This window comes from Sardina pilchardus, chromosome 2, assembly GCF_963854185.1.
Source record: "Sardina pilchardus chromosome 2, fSarPil1.1, whole genome shotgun sequence".
Classification (NCBI taxonomy): Eukaryota; Metazoa; Chordata; class Actinopteri; order Clupeiformes; family Clupeidae; genus Sardina; species Sardina pilchardus.
The window spans coordinates 33,032,177-33,051,367 of NC_084995.1; the positions used below are offsets into that span (position 1 = coordinate 33,032,177).

The window sequence follows — 19,191 nt, forward strand, 5'->3', positions numbered from 1 at the left end:
CGTCAGACTACTGGTTGTTATTTTTGTTGTAGTTAATTCATGGCTGCTAAAATCCGCTCAATCAGATCATATTCAAAAGTACAAACAGATTCTTGCTCAGAGAGCAGACAGGGAACACGCTGCCGTAGCAAGTGAACAATGCGGTTCAGTCAGCCGCAAAAGGCTGGCTCGAGCACCGGCCCAATACTACCCCCCAACGGCTTTACCTGGGAGACGCACACGACTGAAAGACATACATCATGAGGCAACTCGAACTGGACAGTCTTGCGCAGGTGCTTGCAGTCCCGATAGCGGCATTAGTGCAGGGAAATTATACAACGTTTGGGATGCCCATGGAGAGGGGTTCAACGAGAACCAAGTGGGACCATTGCGGACAGACAGATCGGATACAATCTCAGAGACACAGAGGGTTTCGACCTCCTCTCCCCAGAGTTCTGACATGAGAAGCCCCAGTCCCATGAATTCCCACAAGGCACAGTTATCAGACAAACACCAGCAGCACTCTCCTGAGAAGTTTGCTCTGAGGGGCAGGCAGAGGGGCATGACTGACAGCCCCTCTCCTCCACCACCACCTCCACCACAAAGGCACAGGCGCAGCCCTGTTCAGCCACATGTCGGACACCTGGACATTTTCGACCAAAACAGTGACCACTCCAGCGACTACTCGGCTGAGAGCGAGGACTACTCCGGGGAGCAGGAGGGGCCGTCCAGCCCGGCGAGCGAGCCATGGGGCCGGAGTCCTCGGGAGATCCCACCTCAGTGGATGACCGTGCTGTACTTTGGTGGGAGAAAAGAGCAGCTGAGGATCAACCCAGCGGCTGGCATCGAGCTTCCCCGCAAAAGGTTCAGCATCGAGCTTTGGGTTAAGCCAGAAGGAGGGCAAAACAACCCAGCCATCATCGCAGGTGAGTGTCAATGATTAAGCAAGTGTGTGTGTTGACTTGGTTGGTGTGTGTGTTGTTTTTGGTGCAGTGTTAGTCTGAGGGATGACTAAAAATAGATCTATCACTATCTGTAGTTCATTTAACAACTTTGTGTCTGATTGCAATAACTGCAGTCAAAACTTCTCAAACTAGAAAACATGTTGTTTTTTTAGGTATCTGTTAGTCCTCATGATCAAAAGGTGAAAGTTAGTTGTCAATAGACAGTCATCTTGGTCATTTCACAGTTTGTTGCTCATCAGAACCGAGGTGAAGGACACCAGGATCGGAGGATGAAAGTAGTTTAGAAATCAGGGGCCAATGAGGTGCAAACGATCAGTGGTCCAAGACAGGGAAGCAGGGACAGGAACAAGTGGTCACCATCTGGCCAGCGTGTCTGCCGCCTGTGTCCTCCCAACAGTGTTGCTTATTTACCAGGCCTCCTCCTAGGCAACTCGGGGGCTTGATTCATGGGTGTGTGTGATCGGAGCACTGCAGTCATGTTGACAGGTAGTTGCTGTGAGTGTCTGGCCCATGCCCTTGATTTATGTTGAATGGGTTTGAATATGTGTGCTGCTGGGGTGTGTGTGTGTGTGTGTGTGTGTGTGTACGTGTGGGTGTGTGTGTGTGTGTGTGTGTGTGTGTCTGTGTGCCCGCGGTGTGTGTGTGTGTGTGCGTGCGTGCGCGTGTGTTTTTCTTTTCACATGCTGCTGAGTCCTGCCCTCTTTGACAGTAGTCCGTGAGACCAGGCGGAGCGAGGGGAGGCGGCGCGCTTTGATGTCGGGGGGGAGACACGTAGGTGAAATCTGCCGGGGTGGACCGAGCGTACATGCAGGCCTCAGAGGCAGCCGCATGTGGCGATGGGGAGAGAGAGGGTGCAGGGGGCGTGGAAGGCAACGCACTAAATCGAACTTTGGATCCATGTTCCGCACAGCATGTGCACATGCTTGTCTGTTCTCGTTTTTTGGGCTCACCATTAGTCGTTGTGGTGAAGGGTCACTCAAGCATCAAATGTGCTGCGTCCTCTGCAGATACATGATTGCACCGGGTGTGGAGATGTAAATATGGAATAGATTATAGGTGGAAGTGTCTTTTTCTGGGGCGTAGGACGACCACCAGTCTTAAGGGTTGGTACTGTAGCTTTGATTCCCATGCAGAGATGCCGAAAAATGCATGTGTTACAACGGATGTTCTCACATTTGTTTGGCAGCTGGGATAGATTCTGGCATACTTACCTCTGAGACCCTCCATAAATTTCCGATTGCCATGTAGAATGCACTATTAATGTGTTGCACTCTTCCTGATCATCCTGGTTGATTGCACCAGAAAAATGTAGTGGGCCTTTGGGTGTGTACACAAACAGCATATCCTGTCTGTCAGGATGTTGATAGTGTCCTCCAGGGTGGTTTGTTATGGATGTTTTAGAAAATGTGCTGCAGTTGTGACGCTTTCATGTGTTTCATCTCGTAGTACAATTTTACTTAGTCCAATACTGTGATGTACTGATTCAGTTAAATTCTGGCTCAAAGAAGAATATCCTTAAATGGCCGCCAGTCATCAGACAGAATTTGATGACTTTTTGCAGATGTAGAAACTAATACTGAATAGTTACAGATTTGAAGCCAAGATAGGCAGTTTTTTTTTATCAGATCAAAGGGTTTACTGGAAATAATCAAGCCAGAAGCATGACAGTTCACAGTTTTTGAAAAACCTAAATCTTTTGTGAATCAAAACGTTACATCACAATCCATAAATATGTACACCTGTGCCACAACCCACCCTGAAAGGAAATTCAGCCCATTGTTTTGAAACCACTTCAAAGCATATATTGGATTTGCTGTTAAACATTATGATCAGTTTCCTCCCGTTTCAATCACTATTTACTTTAAGCTTTTTTGTCAACTTGTATAACTATGGTTATCCTCAGTGGCGTGTGTGTGTTCATGAATGTCTGTTCTCTAAGCTCTTTATGACCATGTTATTACAGTACAGACTCTGTACAGACCACCGTCCAGTACTTTTGACAGAAGGACAACACTTTGAAGCCAAACCACCAGAATAGTTTGCTGAACACTACCCACTACTCTCCCAGGAGAGTTAGAGATGATGGAAGGCAAGCCCATGTGTTGTTGTGACTGGATTTGTGCGTGTCTCTGTGTGTCTGTGTGTGTGTATGTGTGTGTGTGTCTGTGTGTGGGAGAGTGTTGTGTGCTCATGTGTCTGTGTTTGTGTGTGGTGTGCGTGCATGTTCAAGTGGGGAGGGTGAAGGGGTTCCCTGACCTTTCTCTGTCCTGCCTCGAAACATCTGGCAGCCAGATGTGACCGCCCTTTTTGAAAAGCAGCTGGGAATATCGGTGGCTTTGTTTAATGGGAATAGCTCAAACTCCTAAACTCTTTGGGTAATTGAATTCCAATTACGAAACGTTCGCCATTCAATGGCTTTCAATTTTCGTGATTTATTCCTTCCTCCTGAGAAAGATGTTTTTGCTTCCTTTTTAGGAGTGTTTGACAACTGTTCTCACCCTCTGAACGAGAAAGGGTGGTCGGTCGGTATTCAGACATCTGAGCCGGGGGGCAGAAAAGATGGCAGGTATTTCTTTTCCCTCCGGACGGACCGAAACCCCAGAGCCACCACTATCAGAGGCCACCAGCACTACCGTCCCAACATCTGGACTCATTTGCTGGCCACCTACGACGGCAGCAGGATGGCCCTGTACGTGGACGGGGCGAAGGTAGGGGAGGCCGGCCATCAGACCGGCGCGCTGTACAGCCCCTTCATGAGGACCTGTCGCATGTTCTTCCTGGGCGGGGACCAGACAGACGCCAGGCGCAGCTTCCGGGGGCACGTGGGCGGCGTGCGGCTGTGGGGTCACCCGCGCGCCCACGAGACGCTCCTTGCCGGGTACAGCCAGAAGGAGAGGCAGAGCCCGCTGCTCGCCACCTGGGCGGACTTCACCCGCGCCGACCAGTGGTGGCTGCCCTACAAGGACGGTCACCACCCGGCCGTGCTGGCCGCGCCCGTGCCCGAGCGCGAGCTCGTCTCGGCCTTCCTGCCGCCGCCGTGCGGCCTGACCGTCTGCGACAACGCGGACGTGGCCCTGAGCTACGGCGCGCACTGGTGGCTGCGCACGGAGAAGCGCATCCACTACCGCGTGGTCAACGTGTGCGACGACGACGGCGGCCGCCCCACCGTCTCCGCCGCCCAGATCCAGCGGCAGCACCGGGCGCTGGCCGCCGCCTTCCGGCCGTACAACCTGACCCTGGAGCTCAGCGTGCATGCCGCGCACAACTCCTCCCTGCGCCAGCGCTTCATCCTGGGCAGCTGCCTCAGCGCCAAGATCGGCAACAAGCACTGCGACCCCGAGTGCGACCACCCGCTGACGGGCCACGACGGCGGCGACTGCCTGCGCCAGGGGCCCTGCTACCCGTGGAGGCGGCGCGACGGCGAGTGCAACAGGGAGTGCAACAACGTGGACAACGAGTACGACGACGGAGACTGCTGCGACCCCGACGTCACCGACGTGGCCAAGACCTGTTTTGACCCCGAGTCGCCGTACAGGTGAGGATCGATTTGCTTCCCCCAAACGATATTGGTCAAGTTTGGCCGGTGGTAGTGTAGGGGTTAGGGAGCTGGGCTAGGGTGCAGAAGCCTGAAAGTTGTCGGTTCAATTCCTGGCTTCCACCGTTGTGCCGTTGAGCAAGGCACTTAACCCCAAGTTGCTCCAGGACAGTGTAGTCCCGTGTAATATAGTTGACATATATCAACTTTGGACGAAAAGTGTGTGTGTGTGTAATGTAAAGTTGTCATAGATGCCTCTCTCCAAACACAGCCCCACCATCACTCCTATCACGTAACCAATTAATTTACGTTATTTAGGTTTCAGAGGACTGTGTGACACCATTTACCCCAGACACTTTATAATATTAATAATTTGTCAGCCATTGTTCCTAAATTGCATCTTGTCAGTAAGTTATCAGCTGATTCTTAGCTGAACTCAGCCAGATAGATCAGTTCATTAGTGAGATCAAAAGTGCACAGGTAGAGGTAATACTTGGTTGGACTATAAATCTTTTGATCTATTATTCTGCCATGTGCTTGGAATCAGGTATTTCTTATTTTGAGAAGTTATTGAATATGAATCGAATAGGTCAAAATTAGTACCTACTTAAGGTACATTTTCAACACGATGCAGTCAGTTTCACCTTGCACTTTTCCTCCATCAGTATTCAGTATTGTATAGACCTCCTACTTTTTCAAAGACCTTCCCACAAATGAATATGCAAACACCAGAAAAGTGATCCTTCTACCCTCCTGCAGCAGGTAGAATACCTTGTGACATCTGCTCTGACATACCATGCCATGCGCTGAGGTGTGCATTGTGACGAAATGTCACTTGACACTCACGTGGCAGTACGCTATCATCACCAAAGTGTGTGTGTGTGTGTGTGTGTATGTTTATGTGAGCGTGGTTACACATGCACATATGTAGTTCAGTGTGTGTGTGTGTGTGTGTGTGTGTGTAATTGAACATAGACACATGTGCTTCATTGTGTGTGTGTGTGTGTGTGTGTGTGTGTGTGTGTGTGTGTGTGTGTGTGTGTATGTGTGTGTGTGTGTATGTGTGTGTGTGTGTGTGTGTGTGTGTGTGTGTGTGTGTGTGTGTGTGTGTGTGTGTGAATGACTGTGTGTTTAATAAGTATCATAAAGGTTAGCCAACATCATCCTTGAAATTAATTCAATTAATGTACCATCCAATGTATAGGTCACCATTAATCTGCCAAATCCAACAGAAGAGCACATTTTCACAGCTCTCACAGCTACACTCATACAAAAGTGTGTACCACTTTTACATCTCAAAATCAGTTTAAAATCATCTTCATGCTAACTATAATTGTAAACACTTTCGGACCACCCTTATGTAGTCCCTCTGTTGGATATCCTCATGAAGCTATTTTGTCTCACTATGTCTGTCTGTTTCTAGTTTTATTTCCACATTAATAAAGGCTTGAATCTGGCTATTAAACACATTTAAACCGCAAGCCACAGGGAATAAACTCCACGAGGAGCCCTGCCCTGTTCTCGGCCAGAGCTGAATTGTAAATGTGTTTAACTGTTGATAGGAAACAAAGTGGAGACTGATTGAAAGTCTTCTAATAGTACACTACCCCGACAGCTTCACGAACCAGCGGCTAATATGGAAATAAGGAAAAAGAAGTGATGTAGTTTGTTAGAACGCGTTGCATTAGGCAACATGCAAGATGTATGAGATGAAATTCTGGAACAGTTTTTTTTTTTTTTCAAAGCATGCAAAGCTGGGATTCAGAGTGTGGCCAAAGTACACACTTTAAGTGGCTAAACAACAAAACCAGAAGGCTCAGCTCTATTCGTTGTGACAGGCGGACTTATTTGGCTCTCGGTTTGACTTTGTGATGTCGTGCCATGATGTCTCTCTTTTTCTCAGTCGTGCATATGTAGGTAGGAATGCATGAGCTGTTGTCTGTGCAAAAAAAAGGAAAAAAGCTTTATTGCACGTCAATGTATTTCACAGATGTGACATGCATCAAGAGAAATGTCACAAAAATGCAGTGATTTCTGTGAGTACAGTTTATAAAAAGAGCTCACTGATAGTAAATGACCCACATTCAGGCTATTTTCATCTTATGTATTTTTCAACAATGATGCATATAAAATATGCCTAGAATTTGTTTTAGAAACGTAAAAAAAAACCCCTTAGAATTTCTGTGCTGAAAAAAAACCCTCTTAATGGCGTTTTATTTGTGAGAGATTAGTATCCAACCGCTCGAAAACTCAAAAGGAGCCTGCTTCAAGGACCCACTTTATCTCATTTTATTTTTCTGTCATCGCTCTCCCGTCGCAGACAACTTGAAACGGAGAGCCATTGTGCGTATACGGCTTCGCTGTGTGTCGGGCTTTATAGCCTACCCACTTTCACAGTCACTGCTGCCACAGGTACTCGACTCACGACATGAAGCCAGCTCCCTCATAGCTGACTTGACAGCGGCGCCGTAAATCACCACGGCCGGTCTCTCCGCACGTAGACCGTGAGCTTGCAGTGCCAGCTCCCCTCTGCCACAGTGGCTTCCCCCCCATCCACCAGGTGTATGGCTTTTATGGCCAGGCGAGGACTTCGGGAGAGGAATCCTACCTTTGAAGTCCTCTATCTGTTCCTGAGGTATTCCCGAGGAGACTAATGGGGCCCCGATGATATATTTGGATGGCTGTCTGAAAAACAGTCGAGAGTTTGCTTTTCGGTTGTTTTTCACTGTGAGGTCTTTTAAAGAGGACAACAGAAGACCCGTGGCCAAACCTCAGGTTCGCACGGTTCGCTGTCTTCGGTCTGCAGGTGTGCATGCATGTGCATGCGTGTTGGTGTGCTCGCACATGAGTTAAAGCCTACATCTGTGTGTCTCTGTTGTCTGTGTCTTAATACATTCAAGTTTGAGTGTGTGTGTGTGTGTGTGTGTGTGTGTGGTGGGATGGGTGGGACACCATGTGTGTGTTTGAGTCTGTGTAAGCATGTGTGTCCATGAAAGGGTTCAGTGGGGATTGCATGTTTTTACCATGTGCTCAGACATATAGCTCACATGCTTTTGAAGGGATAGTTAAGCGTTGGTGGTCTGAAGCGCTGAAGTGCAGGAGGTTAAACCTGACCATTCTCAGCAACGGCATTCCCTCGGCAGCTTGGACACCCACCGCTGACAGCCACAGACCCGGGCCGCGTCCGGCCCCCGTCCGATCCGGCATCTGTTGACATTGCCACTTAGTTAACAAACAGATATCCCTCCTGTTAATGTGGCTCTGGGAAGATTCGCACCGGTCCCCAGTGTGCGGCACTTTAAAGAGGTCTTTCCTGTGAAGGCTGGACGGGTGGAGAGCAGTCCAGCGGCCGAAGAGAATTAATGCGGGGATGACATTTTGATGGCAATTGTATTGCGCGCTTTTTATGTCGAGGTCTGGGATTTTAGTATTTTTTGGTGTGAGTTATAGTCCAGGCATGTTCTGCCGGCCAGTGCAACACAGTCCCCTGCCAGTGGCTGTCACGACACAAATTTGTAGCTCAAGCAAAGAGAAACGGCGCACAGGGAATCACCAGGTACATGGAAAAAAAAAACAGGGAACAAGAAGAAAGATCCAACCAAGTGAAAGTGTCGGACAGTGCTTTTTGTTAGGGTTTGAATTACACGGAAAGGCTGATACGGCATGTCTGATATGCTCTGTATGATGTTGGTGTGACACTGAGCAGTGAAGACTCAGTGTGTGTGTGTGTGTGTGTGTGTGTGTGTGTGTGTGTGTGTGTGTGTGTGTGTGTGTGTGTGTGTGTGTGTGGAGTGAAACGCATCCGGCCCGAGCATGGGCCAGAGTCAGTTCTTTGTCCTGATCCTGATGGGTTCTGTAGCTGAGAAATCTGCTGTTCTCTGTTCATGCATTTGTTTCACTGGCGAGGAGTGCAACCACAATTATATGTTATTGATAAATTACAATCTCCATTGCCATGGAAAGGGGTTTTGGTGTCTCATTATTTACGTGTTTTCAGAAAAAAATGGGGATGTTCCTTCCCTGAACTTCTTGAGCAGATTGATAAAAAATGATTGGTCACAGAGTGATATCCAGTCCATCTATTTTGAGTTTCTTGATGCCCTTTTTGATCTATTATTCTCTTATTGTGCCTAAAATCAGGTGTTTCTTATTTTGAGAAGTTATTGAATATGACAACCAGGTGTTTTCCTAATCTTAATTTGTGTGTTGGTAGGTTGTTATTTTTTCTCAATTGACCGTTTGAATCAAGGCGCAGTGAAACAGATTGGCAAAACATTATTCCTTAAGATGTTTCAGTGCCGAAAAAAAGACAGCATGTGATTTTTATTCATGATGTAATTCATCTGCTTGTCCTGAAATTTGTTCTGGTTGAACTGAATTGGAAACGTGTTTGAAGGGGTCTGTCAGACTTGACAAACAGTTCTCAGTTATTAGTTAACCACTAATGTTCCTGCAAGGCGGGAGCATTTGTTTATGTAAGACTTCAGGTTGAACATTATTTCTTCAAAAATAGTGATCTTTTAAGCCAGTGGAAATATTATTTGTGTTGGCATCTTGACCTTCATTTGAATCTCTCAAAGCCAAAAAGAAAAACAGAGTTACATGTAAGGTCTGAAATGTGTTGTTTTTTAGCTCATGAATGAATGAAAAGTATTTTGCAAAGAGTTCCATAACTACTGTGTATGGGTTTGCTAAACATTTTTCTTTTCAATGTTTAGTTATAGTTAGCTAATCACGACTTATCTACAGACCACATGAGAGGATTGAATAATAGGAATGTGAAGCAAACATTCAATGCATTTAAGTGATCAATGAAGTTAGACATTGCGGAATAGCAATTGCTTTTGCAATGGTAATGGCATTTTCCCCCTTGTTGAAATAGCAACATTTAATGAGTTTGCCACATTATGGCAGTATTTCGTAGCCATAAAACATTGCATGGGCCATAAATGTAGATATGAACAGCTGACCACTGCCCATTGAAAACGATAAATTGAAAGATGAATTACTTTAAATTGCACCTCAGAATTTGTACAAAATGTGACATGTATCCCCTAAATATCTTAACCCCTTGTATAAAAGTGAAAGGAATTGGAATGTGTGAGCAAATTGGCTCAGCCTCCCCCTTATTGCATAAACAACAGAATGAAAAAAGGCTACACTTTGGTCAAGACTTAATGGACGTCATCCAAGAAACAGTAGGTGGTTCCCCTAATGGGCTAGACCCTTTGGCGTGCTTCAAAAACAGGGGGCATTAAGATCCAGACCTCTCCAAACGAACAGGACAGTGATAGGTGGTGCAAAGGCTTTACAGTGTGGAAGCAAGAGAGAAAAATGGCTTCTGACACGTCCTAGTAAGAAAACAAGTTAACTTCACACATCAAAGCTTCTCCATGGCAGTTTATCACAGTTGGGTGCCGGGGAGGGGAGTGGAGGAGGCGAAGTGGGGGCAGGACTGCGGTTCATGTGCCACCACCAATTCACACAATTATGCACCTTAAGAATTATGCTAGTAAGAGTAAATTCTTCAAAGTGACTTACGGTGAGGCTGTCTTTGCAGTTGTTTCCTCTCAGCGCACAGATTTCTCATGTTTTTTTTTTTTCCTTTGCTCCTTCATAAGAAAATGGTCATGTTGATCTCATCAGTAAATTGATGGCTTTTGATGCTATGTGGGATTGCATTTGTTTGTCTCCACCGCAGTCAAGCTCTTAAGGTGCTGGAAACAGTTCCACTTCTGCCAAACCCATTGCCCCAGTGTGGTTTCTGATGCCTTTGTTTAACGACTTTTAAAAAGCTTCTTCTACTTGTTTTTTTTTGTAGGCCAAATTTTCTTGGTACCAATTTACAATTAGTCTTTAATGGTTTTTCACAGGCTACCGCGTGCTAGTTTGCTCTTCAGAGTGATCAAATGTTTATAGTTCTGTGTAGAGTTGCAACAGTTGTTCTTAGTTTTAGATAGACTCCATGTTTTTTGACAAAGTCTTGTTCACAGTCTTGTTCACCGTTATTTGCCAAAAGTGATCAAACGCTCATATGCAGACCATCTGTGTAACGATAGATTTTCTGGAAGAAGTGGGTGTGTTCAGTCAGATGTGACTTACAATCATTGCAGTGGCTGAGTGTATCCTTGGAAAATGCATCAAAGCAAATGTCAATCTGATAATCTTTTCTCCATTCTCCGTGATAAAATGTAAAAAAAAACTAAAATGCTCTTTACCGATAATTGCTGAAAAAGGAAATATAGAACAAGTCTTGAATTTATTCACTCTTTAAATACTACATCGCTTCCTTGGTAGTCATTAAATCTGAACTACTTATGTGAGAGAAGTAACTAACCAGACAGCCATGATCAGATGGAAGGACCATCCTCCTGCAGCTTTTGGCGGACACTAGCAACATTGTAAACATAGACTGCAGCAGGAGAGAAAGTTAAGAGAGATGTTTTCACGTATAGTTTTTGAACTCCTTAACATATGATATTGGATTGGATTGGATTGGATTGGATGATACCTTCACAAGATTGATGAGAAAATAGCATCACAACATACATTTAGATTTACAGACTTCCCCAGACGGTTTGACATGTTAGCATTCTGGCATATCTACAGTACGTGAGAATGATTTTGCCATGTTGACAGTGGCCATGCGGCACCTGAAACGTAACCCAGATAAGCTCAACAGAGTTGACACGACAAGCAAAAGCTCACTCAGCATAGAGGCATTGGTTGTGCACTCAACCCCCCCCCCCCCCCCCCACACCCCTCGCTCCCCAAAAAAAGTCCCCAGTTTTTCCATGGCAGGTTGTTTGTGTTGAACTAAATCTGTTTCCACTGCAGGGCTTACCTGAGTGTCAGGGAGCTGAGAGAGCTGCTTCATCTGAACAGCTCCAACACACTCAACGTCTTCTTTGCCAACAACTCAGCCCGCGAGGAGCTGGCCGGAGCAGCCACCTGGCCCTGGGCAAAGGAGGCCCTCACCCACCAGGGTAAGACGCTGGTATCTTACATACTGGATCCATATGATAAAACGAGATTAAGATATACATTATACTTAATTCATCTCAAGGGAAATTAATTCAAATAAGTTACAGTGTCATGCCAAAAAGCATCTTGGTGGATAGAAAATATGTAGGATATATGTAAGTTTGTATGTACAGTGGCAGAGGAATCGATGAAGTAGTCTACTAAGGAAGCAACATGGTAAGCAGGATGTTTTTACACAATGCTTTTGGCGTGTGTAGCCCGCAGAGTCTTTGCTGTTAAAGTTGCAACACTCTGCATCTATTTACACCCTTTTCCACTGTATGAATGAATGATCATTTTGATTCTAAAAGACACAGGGAAAAACATGCACTTGGGGAGTTCCTACTGACGTCAAACGCCGATAGAAGAGTTGGATGTTTGTAGCGTAGTTAGCTCCGTGGAGCTGTTGCTGGGATGGAGATCAGATCACGAACACAGTAAAGTTAGGGCCTCCCTGACCCGGTCTGCCCCAGCATCCACTTTGTGAATCATAAATGGGCGCTAAATAGCTCTCTGCTGGCCTCCCATGACCTCCTTTCTTCTCCCCGTTCCCCCTATTCACTCCTTTTTTATCCTCCGTGTTTTCCGTTATGAGATTAATGAGCTGTAATCTTGGATATAAGCGTAAACACTTGCGGCACGCATAGATTTCCCTGTAGATTCCCTCCGGATCATTAAGGCTTTTCCAGTGTAAAAGAATGGCTGAAAGAATGAAAGAAACCCCCACAACAACCAAACAAAAACAAAGTGGGGTGAAGCGCTGTTGCCATCTACACTCACCTGCCAGCCGATTTTATTGTCTTCATTATTGCTGTGTGGTGGAGCTCATTAAAGAAAGAATAGACGAGCGCGGGCCAATCTCCTTTTAAAACGGAGATTTGTTTCCTGTGCAAAACTTTTACTGATTCAGCAAAGTTGTTCATTGGTTAAGCCTAAATAACAAGGACTGGCTTTCAATTAGGAGTTTCACAATATAAAAGACTGCTGATTTGAACATGGGCAATTTGCTCACCTCCATAATATGATGTGTGCGGGAGAGAGAGAGAGAGAGAGAGAGAGAGAGAGAGAGAGAGAGAGAGAGAGAGAGAGAGAGAGAGAGAGAGAGAGAGAGAGAGAGAGAGAGAGAGAGAGAGAGAGAGAGAGAGAGAGAGAGAGAGAGAGAGAGAGAGAGAGAGAGAGAGAGAGAGAGATACAGAAATGTGTGGGAGTAGAGAAAATATGAATGAGAGAGGGAAAGAGAGAATATGAATGTGAATGGGTGTATGTGTGTGTGTGTGTGTGTGTGTGTGTGTGTGTGTGTGTGTGTGTGCGTGTGTGTGTGTGTGTGTGTGTGTGTGTGTGTGTGTGTGTGTGTGTGTGTGTGTGTGTGTATGTGTGAAAGAGAGGGAGAGAGAGAGAGAGAGAGAGAGATATGGAGGGAATGTCTGCATTTTGAAGTCCGAGAGCTATGTGGTGCATGCTGCCCCTGGAGCTCGTGTGTATCTCGCGGCACATTCATCCAGAGCCCTGGGGACTGCCTGCATTCCTGCACAGATGGCCCTGTCTTCTTCCACAGAACAGGACTACATCAACACGCCGATCCTTAAGGCTGGCTGCACACTTCCACAGAGCTGTCTTCTCCAGCTCGTCATCCGTAATCTGGAACAGGGAGAGAAAAGAAAGACATCTGCACACAGGAATGGGATGCTATCTTATCAGCTCTCGTTAATGCGGGAATAGACAGAAGGAATAGATGCAGTTATTTTTTATTGTTTGGTTTTAAAATACATGTGTGTTTAGGAGGATGAATGTGATGCATAGTCAGAGGAGCTATTTATGTCTGCCGTTTCTCTCTACATTTGATATACTGTCATGTCAGGGACAAACCTCTGCAGACATCATTGCAACATACTTTCTGCCCACAAATGTTCAGTGGACCTACATGAAGGTTAAATGGAGAGATTAGTTTCCCATAAATTGGCAGGATAAAGTTTATGGTGTGGGCTTTGGCAAAACAGTGCTCTACTTTGATTCCAGATAAATCACCAGATTATTTGTGAAAGTGCCTCGATGTTTCATGTCTAGGGACAAATTCAAGTTAATGCCCTGAGCAATTTAAATGAAATCTGATCACAGTAATGGAGTGTTGACCTGGAAGTAGGGTGGCAAATGATCTGCGTCTAACAGGCATGCTTGGCAAGACAGTCTCTCATTTTTCTGGCCGGCCTGCTATTTCAGAGAGGGAATTTCAAAGGAGGATGGGTGTTTTCTTCCCAGACTTGTTTTTTTCCACACTACCCAGCCATCCTATCAGTGGCCGATGAAAGCTTGTGTCTTGAGCAAACGTCTCTGGAATAGTTCAGAAGATAATCTCCTCGACCGGCCAAAGCAGTGTTTTTAATTAGAGAGCAAATAGCCCTCTTTTTAGTTTCCCTTTTGAAGTTAACAAAGAGTAATAGCAACAGCGTCCATATTCCATAAATTGCTTCGAAGAAATGATGCAAATGCACATTAAATGATTTTAGCCGGGATTCAAACAATGTCAAACAATTCCTTACCTGCTGTGTTTCAAATGTTTCCCTGGATTTTAAGTGGTTATAAATGTCACATCGTTTCAGCTTTTTACGACATTACTTGGTTATAAAACCCAATGCTTGTGTATTATGTGTCTCATAAGCTTGTAAGCTCTTTATTAAACTTCAAAATAGCTTTCAGCTTAAGCTTGTGACAGCAACTTAAAATTGTTGGTTATTATTTGTTGTGTATTATTTAATGCATCACCTGTGAAGTGTGACCGTGTAATGTTTCTGTGTCCGACACATTTCTAGGTTGCTTGCACACACAATGCACTCCATCATGCTAGCCTCAGGTTTTTTGAGAACTTTAATCATCAATTTCTTAAACATTTAATCATTGATAATCGGAATAGAAGGAATCCGTTATATATGGTTGCCCTGGGTATACTTCTCAATCTGGGCATGCATTGGCGATTTCAGAAACTTGTCTCCACTTGTACCATTTGATAAGTTCAGTTGGGACTTTTTGAATACATCTCTGATACAGTATTTAGACACTGAGATGAAACAAATAGATGGATAGATAGATAGATAGATAGAAAGGTAGATAGATAGATAGAGAGATAGAGAGATAGATAGATAGATAGATACTTTATTGATCCCAAGGGGAAATTCAAGGTCCCAGCAGCTTAAGACACCACACACAACAGACACTACAATGTAAACGGGCAGGTCAACATAGTTGATCTGATGACTGTTTGCAGGTTATTGCATGTCTCACAGGCAGAGAAAAGCTGTTGCTTTCAAACACTGTCCACTTAATCAACAGCGTGATTTTCACAGACGTCTCTCAATAAAGGCTGTGTAAATGGCTTTGACTTGGTAGAGCAAGTGAGATCCTGGAAGGGGAAAAAAGCGTTGAAAATAGATGACGAAATGAACTAATGAAATGGAATTGCTCCTGTTCTAGGTGGCATGATTCTAAACCCCTCCTACTACGGCACCGTGGGACACAACAACACCATGATCCACGAGATGGGCCACATCTTCGGCCTCTACCACGTCTTCAAAGGGGTCAGCGAGCGGGAGTCGTGCGATGACCCCTGCCAAGAGATCGAGGCGTCCATGGAGACGGGCGACCTGTGCGCCGACACAGCGCCCACCCCTAAGTCCAAGGCTTGCCGCGATCCAGACCCCGTCAATGACACCTGTGGCTTGACCCACTATTACAACACGCCGTACAGCAACTACATGAGCTACACAGGTAACCAGCATTGCTCAGCATTCCTGTTTCATAGGTGTTGATTATCACCTAAATGGCTCTCAAAAACATCTGGATGAAAGACTTAAATGAAAATAATATGATCCCGCAATTTTGATCTTGTGTCTTATCAAAACATCTAGCCAATGGACTTGTAAATAAGCCAGTTGAATACAGGACACATGCACATATACAGAAATGTTGATTAACCTGCGTTGTCCTTACATGTAGATCTATAGAAATGTACAACATATTCCCAAATACATTATATATTTGCATGTTTCGGTCAACAGCTACAACTAATCCTCATTTTTATTTGGCAGATGATAGTTGCACCAATCACTTCACACCTAATCAAGTGGCGAGGATGCACTGCTACGTAGATTTGATCTACCACAGTTGGGTTGAGGACCGAAAACCCGCCCCCGTGCCTCTTGCACCAATGGTGGTTGGCCAGACAGGAGACTCAGTCTCAATCCACTGGCTGTCTCCAATTAGTGGCCCACTCTATCAGAGGTATTTCCTAGTGTGTTTGTGTGTGTGTGTGTGTGTGTGTGTGTGTGTGTGTGTGTGTGTGTGTGTGTGTGTGTGGCTGTGTGTGTGTGTGTGTGTGTGTGTGTGTGTGTGTGTGTCTGTGTGTCTGTGTGTCTGTCTGTGTGTCTGTTTGTCTGTGTGTCTGTTGTGTTTTATATGTCACATAACGACTCTCTCAAAGACAATTAAAAGTATAAAATAACGATCTAACCATCCAATCTCCTTCTCTCTCCCTCTCTCTGTCTCTGTCTCCCTCTCTCTCCAGGGAGGGTGATGTGAACTGTCAGAGGTGCGATGAGGATGGGGTCCTTCATCAGTATGCCCACGAAGCTTCGTCTCCTCATGCGTGTGACACCTCCGGGTACTGGACGCCCGAAGAAGCCGTTGGTGAGTTGCCGCCGAGCGCTTTCATCTCTCTGGCCGCACGCCGTGTTATGTAAGTATGATAATGTGCGCTGAAACTGGAAACATAAAACCCTCAGAAAGTAGTAAGGCGAATTATTAAAGCTATAAAACTTTAAAACTACAGCGAACGATGTGACATTACGTTTTATTGCCTTTCTCACTTAGTTTTTATGTGATGTCCAATTTAGACTGGCACTAGTCTTCTAAATTAAAGGGATCGCAGCAAGGTTCTATTTTCCCATTTTGGTCATTATTACTCATTTACGTAAAGCTGGTTTAAAGTGCATATTTGGCACTATAGCCTGGAATAGTACAGACAGCAGAGTGTCTCATGTTGTAATGCTATTAAGCTGCAAATCAGATATGACTGAAATATGTCTGCATCCACATGGGTGTCTCTCTCAACAAAGGGAAAACAATGGCAGACGTTCAATACATATGCAAACAATTTCCTATGTGATGCTCATGTGTTGCTGAGTGTACAGTATCATAAGGCAGCGGGTAATCAGTGACATCAAAACAATACCTCCTGTTTGATTAATGCAGACAAAAACACAAGGCAATTTGGGCTGGCAACTCTTCCTAGCTGGTGTGCATTTGTTGAGGATGACCCTAAAGCTCACTTTTGGAGCCAGGTGCGTGCAAGTCTAAGGAAATCTGGAAAAATTTAAAGAATAAATCATTAAAGAATAATTGCCAAGATAAAGAATGCGTGGGTTTTTTGGCCCTTAAAAAAAGGGGGCCCTTTGGCCCACGTTCAGGTTTTGGTAATATTGGACAGCGTCCAGGCTGAGGTTGTCATTGAAAAAAAAAAAAAAAAATCTTTGTGCATCCTGCAAAGCCTTGCAACTTTCTTCTCCATCTAACAGATGTTCCTGATTATTTCAATCAGGTCTTTTGAGTTGTGGAGCGGCCCATTCTTTGACACAATGTGGATAAGCTTATGCCTTTGAAATGTCCATATAAATATTGGGAAATCCTCTGTTGGCATGCACACATGAAAAATAACACTTCATTTGTTGGGCCAAACTTAAGTATTATTTGGCAGCAGGTGTTATATTTTAAATCAGATTGATAGGTTACTTATACATTTTACTTTTAAAGAAATTTCATGAACTGTAAATTTTTTTGAAAGGATTTAGTAGGAAGGGAACGTGGCCTAAAATACATAGTGACGAACATATTGTGAATATATACATGTATGGCCATATGTATGATAATTCATCTAGATTTGACAATGGCTATTTTTTAGGAAAGGTTTTATTTGCCGATAACACTCTACGAGTTGTTAACATGCGTTCAGGATTGGCTGCCGCCTGTACAAAAGACACATGCCACAAAAGTGTTCTGCGCGCTCAGGTTTCCTGGAACTGGTGGCCACCTGCGCTGCCCTCTTGTAAAAGGCCATGTATCGACGGCCAAGTGCTGTGTGTGTGTGTTGGGTACACAAGAAGCAGTGACCATCAGCCAAAACCAGTGTGTATGTATGTGTGTGTGTGTGTGAGAGAGAGAGAGAGTGTGTGTGTGTGTGTGTGTGTGCGTGTGTGTGCATGTGTGCGTGTGCATGTGTGTGCATGCGTGTGTGTGTGTGTACTCGTGTGTGTGTGTGTGTGTGTGTGTGTGTGTGTGTGTGTGTGTGTGTGTGTGTGTGTGTGTGTGTCAGGTGCACGGGGAGCAGTGACATGGTTAAAGTTGCTGAAAGCGGGAAGGATTCCACAGCGACTGATCTCGCCGCGAGGCCTCTCCCGGCGGGCGCATTAGCGCACATCTGATAGAGCCATTACCGCCGGGCCCTGTGTGGAGGCCCTCGCTCTGTTTATCTGACCAATTTAGTTTTATGGTTTGCCTTGGCCCGCCGCTGTTTACCCTGCACACGTCCACACATGTGAGGCCGCTCTCCAGTGCATACGCAGTGGCGGAGGACAAGCCCCGTCCCGGCCGCGTCCATCCGCGGCGCCCCCTGACCTCCGCAGCGACCCCTTCGCAGTAGTATTAGTTGTAGTAGCGCTGGATTGGACCGGACAGTGCGGAGCGGTGCGGTGCTGTTACTGGCCCTGTCTCGGTTGCTTTTGCTGGCGTTACGCTGCTGAGTGTTCCCAGGGTTTTCATGCACACGGTGCTGGAGATGTTGAGTGCAGCTTATGCCTGAGACCACCCTTACCAACTCCCCCACAACACCCCCCACAACCCCACCCCCACACCCCACCCCACCCCAGCCCAGTCCAGCAGAGGGCTGCTCCTCTTTGGTTACCTGCCCTGGCTGCCCCCCCTCCTCCCGGCCCTGAGAGCATTAGCTCTGGCCTCAGAGGTTATGTAGTGGGCCCTGTCCTCCCCAATTAGCCCCTCAATCCGTCTCCCTGGCTTTAAGTTCACCTGCCACGTTTGGGGGCGATTGATGCCTGTGAAAATGCCCTTCACATCCATTGCCAGGGTGTGTGTTTTTTTCCCCCCCAGATGCACTCTCTCTCACTCTTACTCTCCCTCTCTCTCTCTCTCTTACTCTCTCTCTCCCTCTCTCTCTCTCTCCTCTTCCCTCTTTCTCTGCTCTCAGAGGTGCCCCTCGCTTCCCTCACTGCTGAACTCATACACCCTCTTCAGCGCGCAGCCTTCAACACTGTTCACTTTCACTACCCCACCCTCATGGGTCATCTGTGTGTGTGTGTGTGTGTGTGTGTGTGTGTGTGTGTGTGTGTGTGTGTGTGTGTGTGTGTGTGTGTGTGTGTGAAGGTTTGTGCTCAAAACCCTACTGAGTAAATAAGGTTAACTTCACTTTACTGTCATATGTGGGTTTATGTGAGATTCTAAAATAGCACTTAAGCTTAAATCGGTGTGTGTGTGTGTGAGTGTGTGGCAGCCTGGCATATGGCAGAGGCATTGTTACTTATTCCCATAGGAAATGAGCATTGTACCTATTGAGTGATATTGTGAAGACCTGCTTTATGCCACTGGTCCATAGGCTTGTGTATGTGCTATATTATACTGCAAATGTGATAT

General features: G+C 45.7%; 1 protein-coding gene across 1 annotated transcript in view; it reads left to right on the forward strand.

Moving 5' to 3' along the window:
- The first annotated feature begins 231 nt into the window (after positions 1 to 231).
- Positions 232 to 19,191, forward strand: part of pappa2 (pappalysin 2) — a 42,509-nt gene continuing 23,549 nt past the window's right edge. The window contains exons 1-6 of the mRNA XM_062556287.1: positions 232 to 905; positions 3,420 to 4,479; positions 11,317 to 11,465; positions 14,968 to 15,261; positions 15,582 to 15,774; positions 16,058 to 16,179. Of these exons, the coding sequence (XP_062412271.1) occupies positions 440 to 905; positions 3,420 to 4,479; positions 11,317 to 11,465; positions 14,968 to 15,261; positions 15,582 to 15,774; positions 16,058 to 16,179 (2,284 nt within the window). The 5' untranslated portion in view covers positions 232 to 439. The remainder of the gene's footprint in view (positions 906 to 3,419; positions 4,480 to 11,316; positions 11,466 to 14,967; positions 15,262 to 15,581; positions 15,775 to 16,057; positions 16,180 to 19,191) is intronic.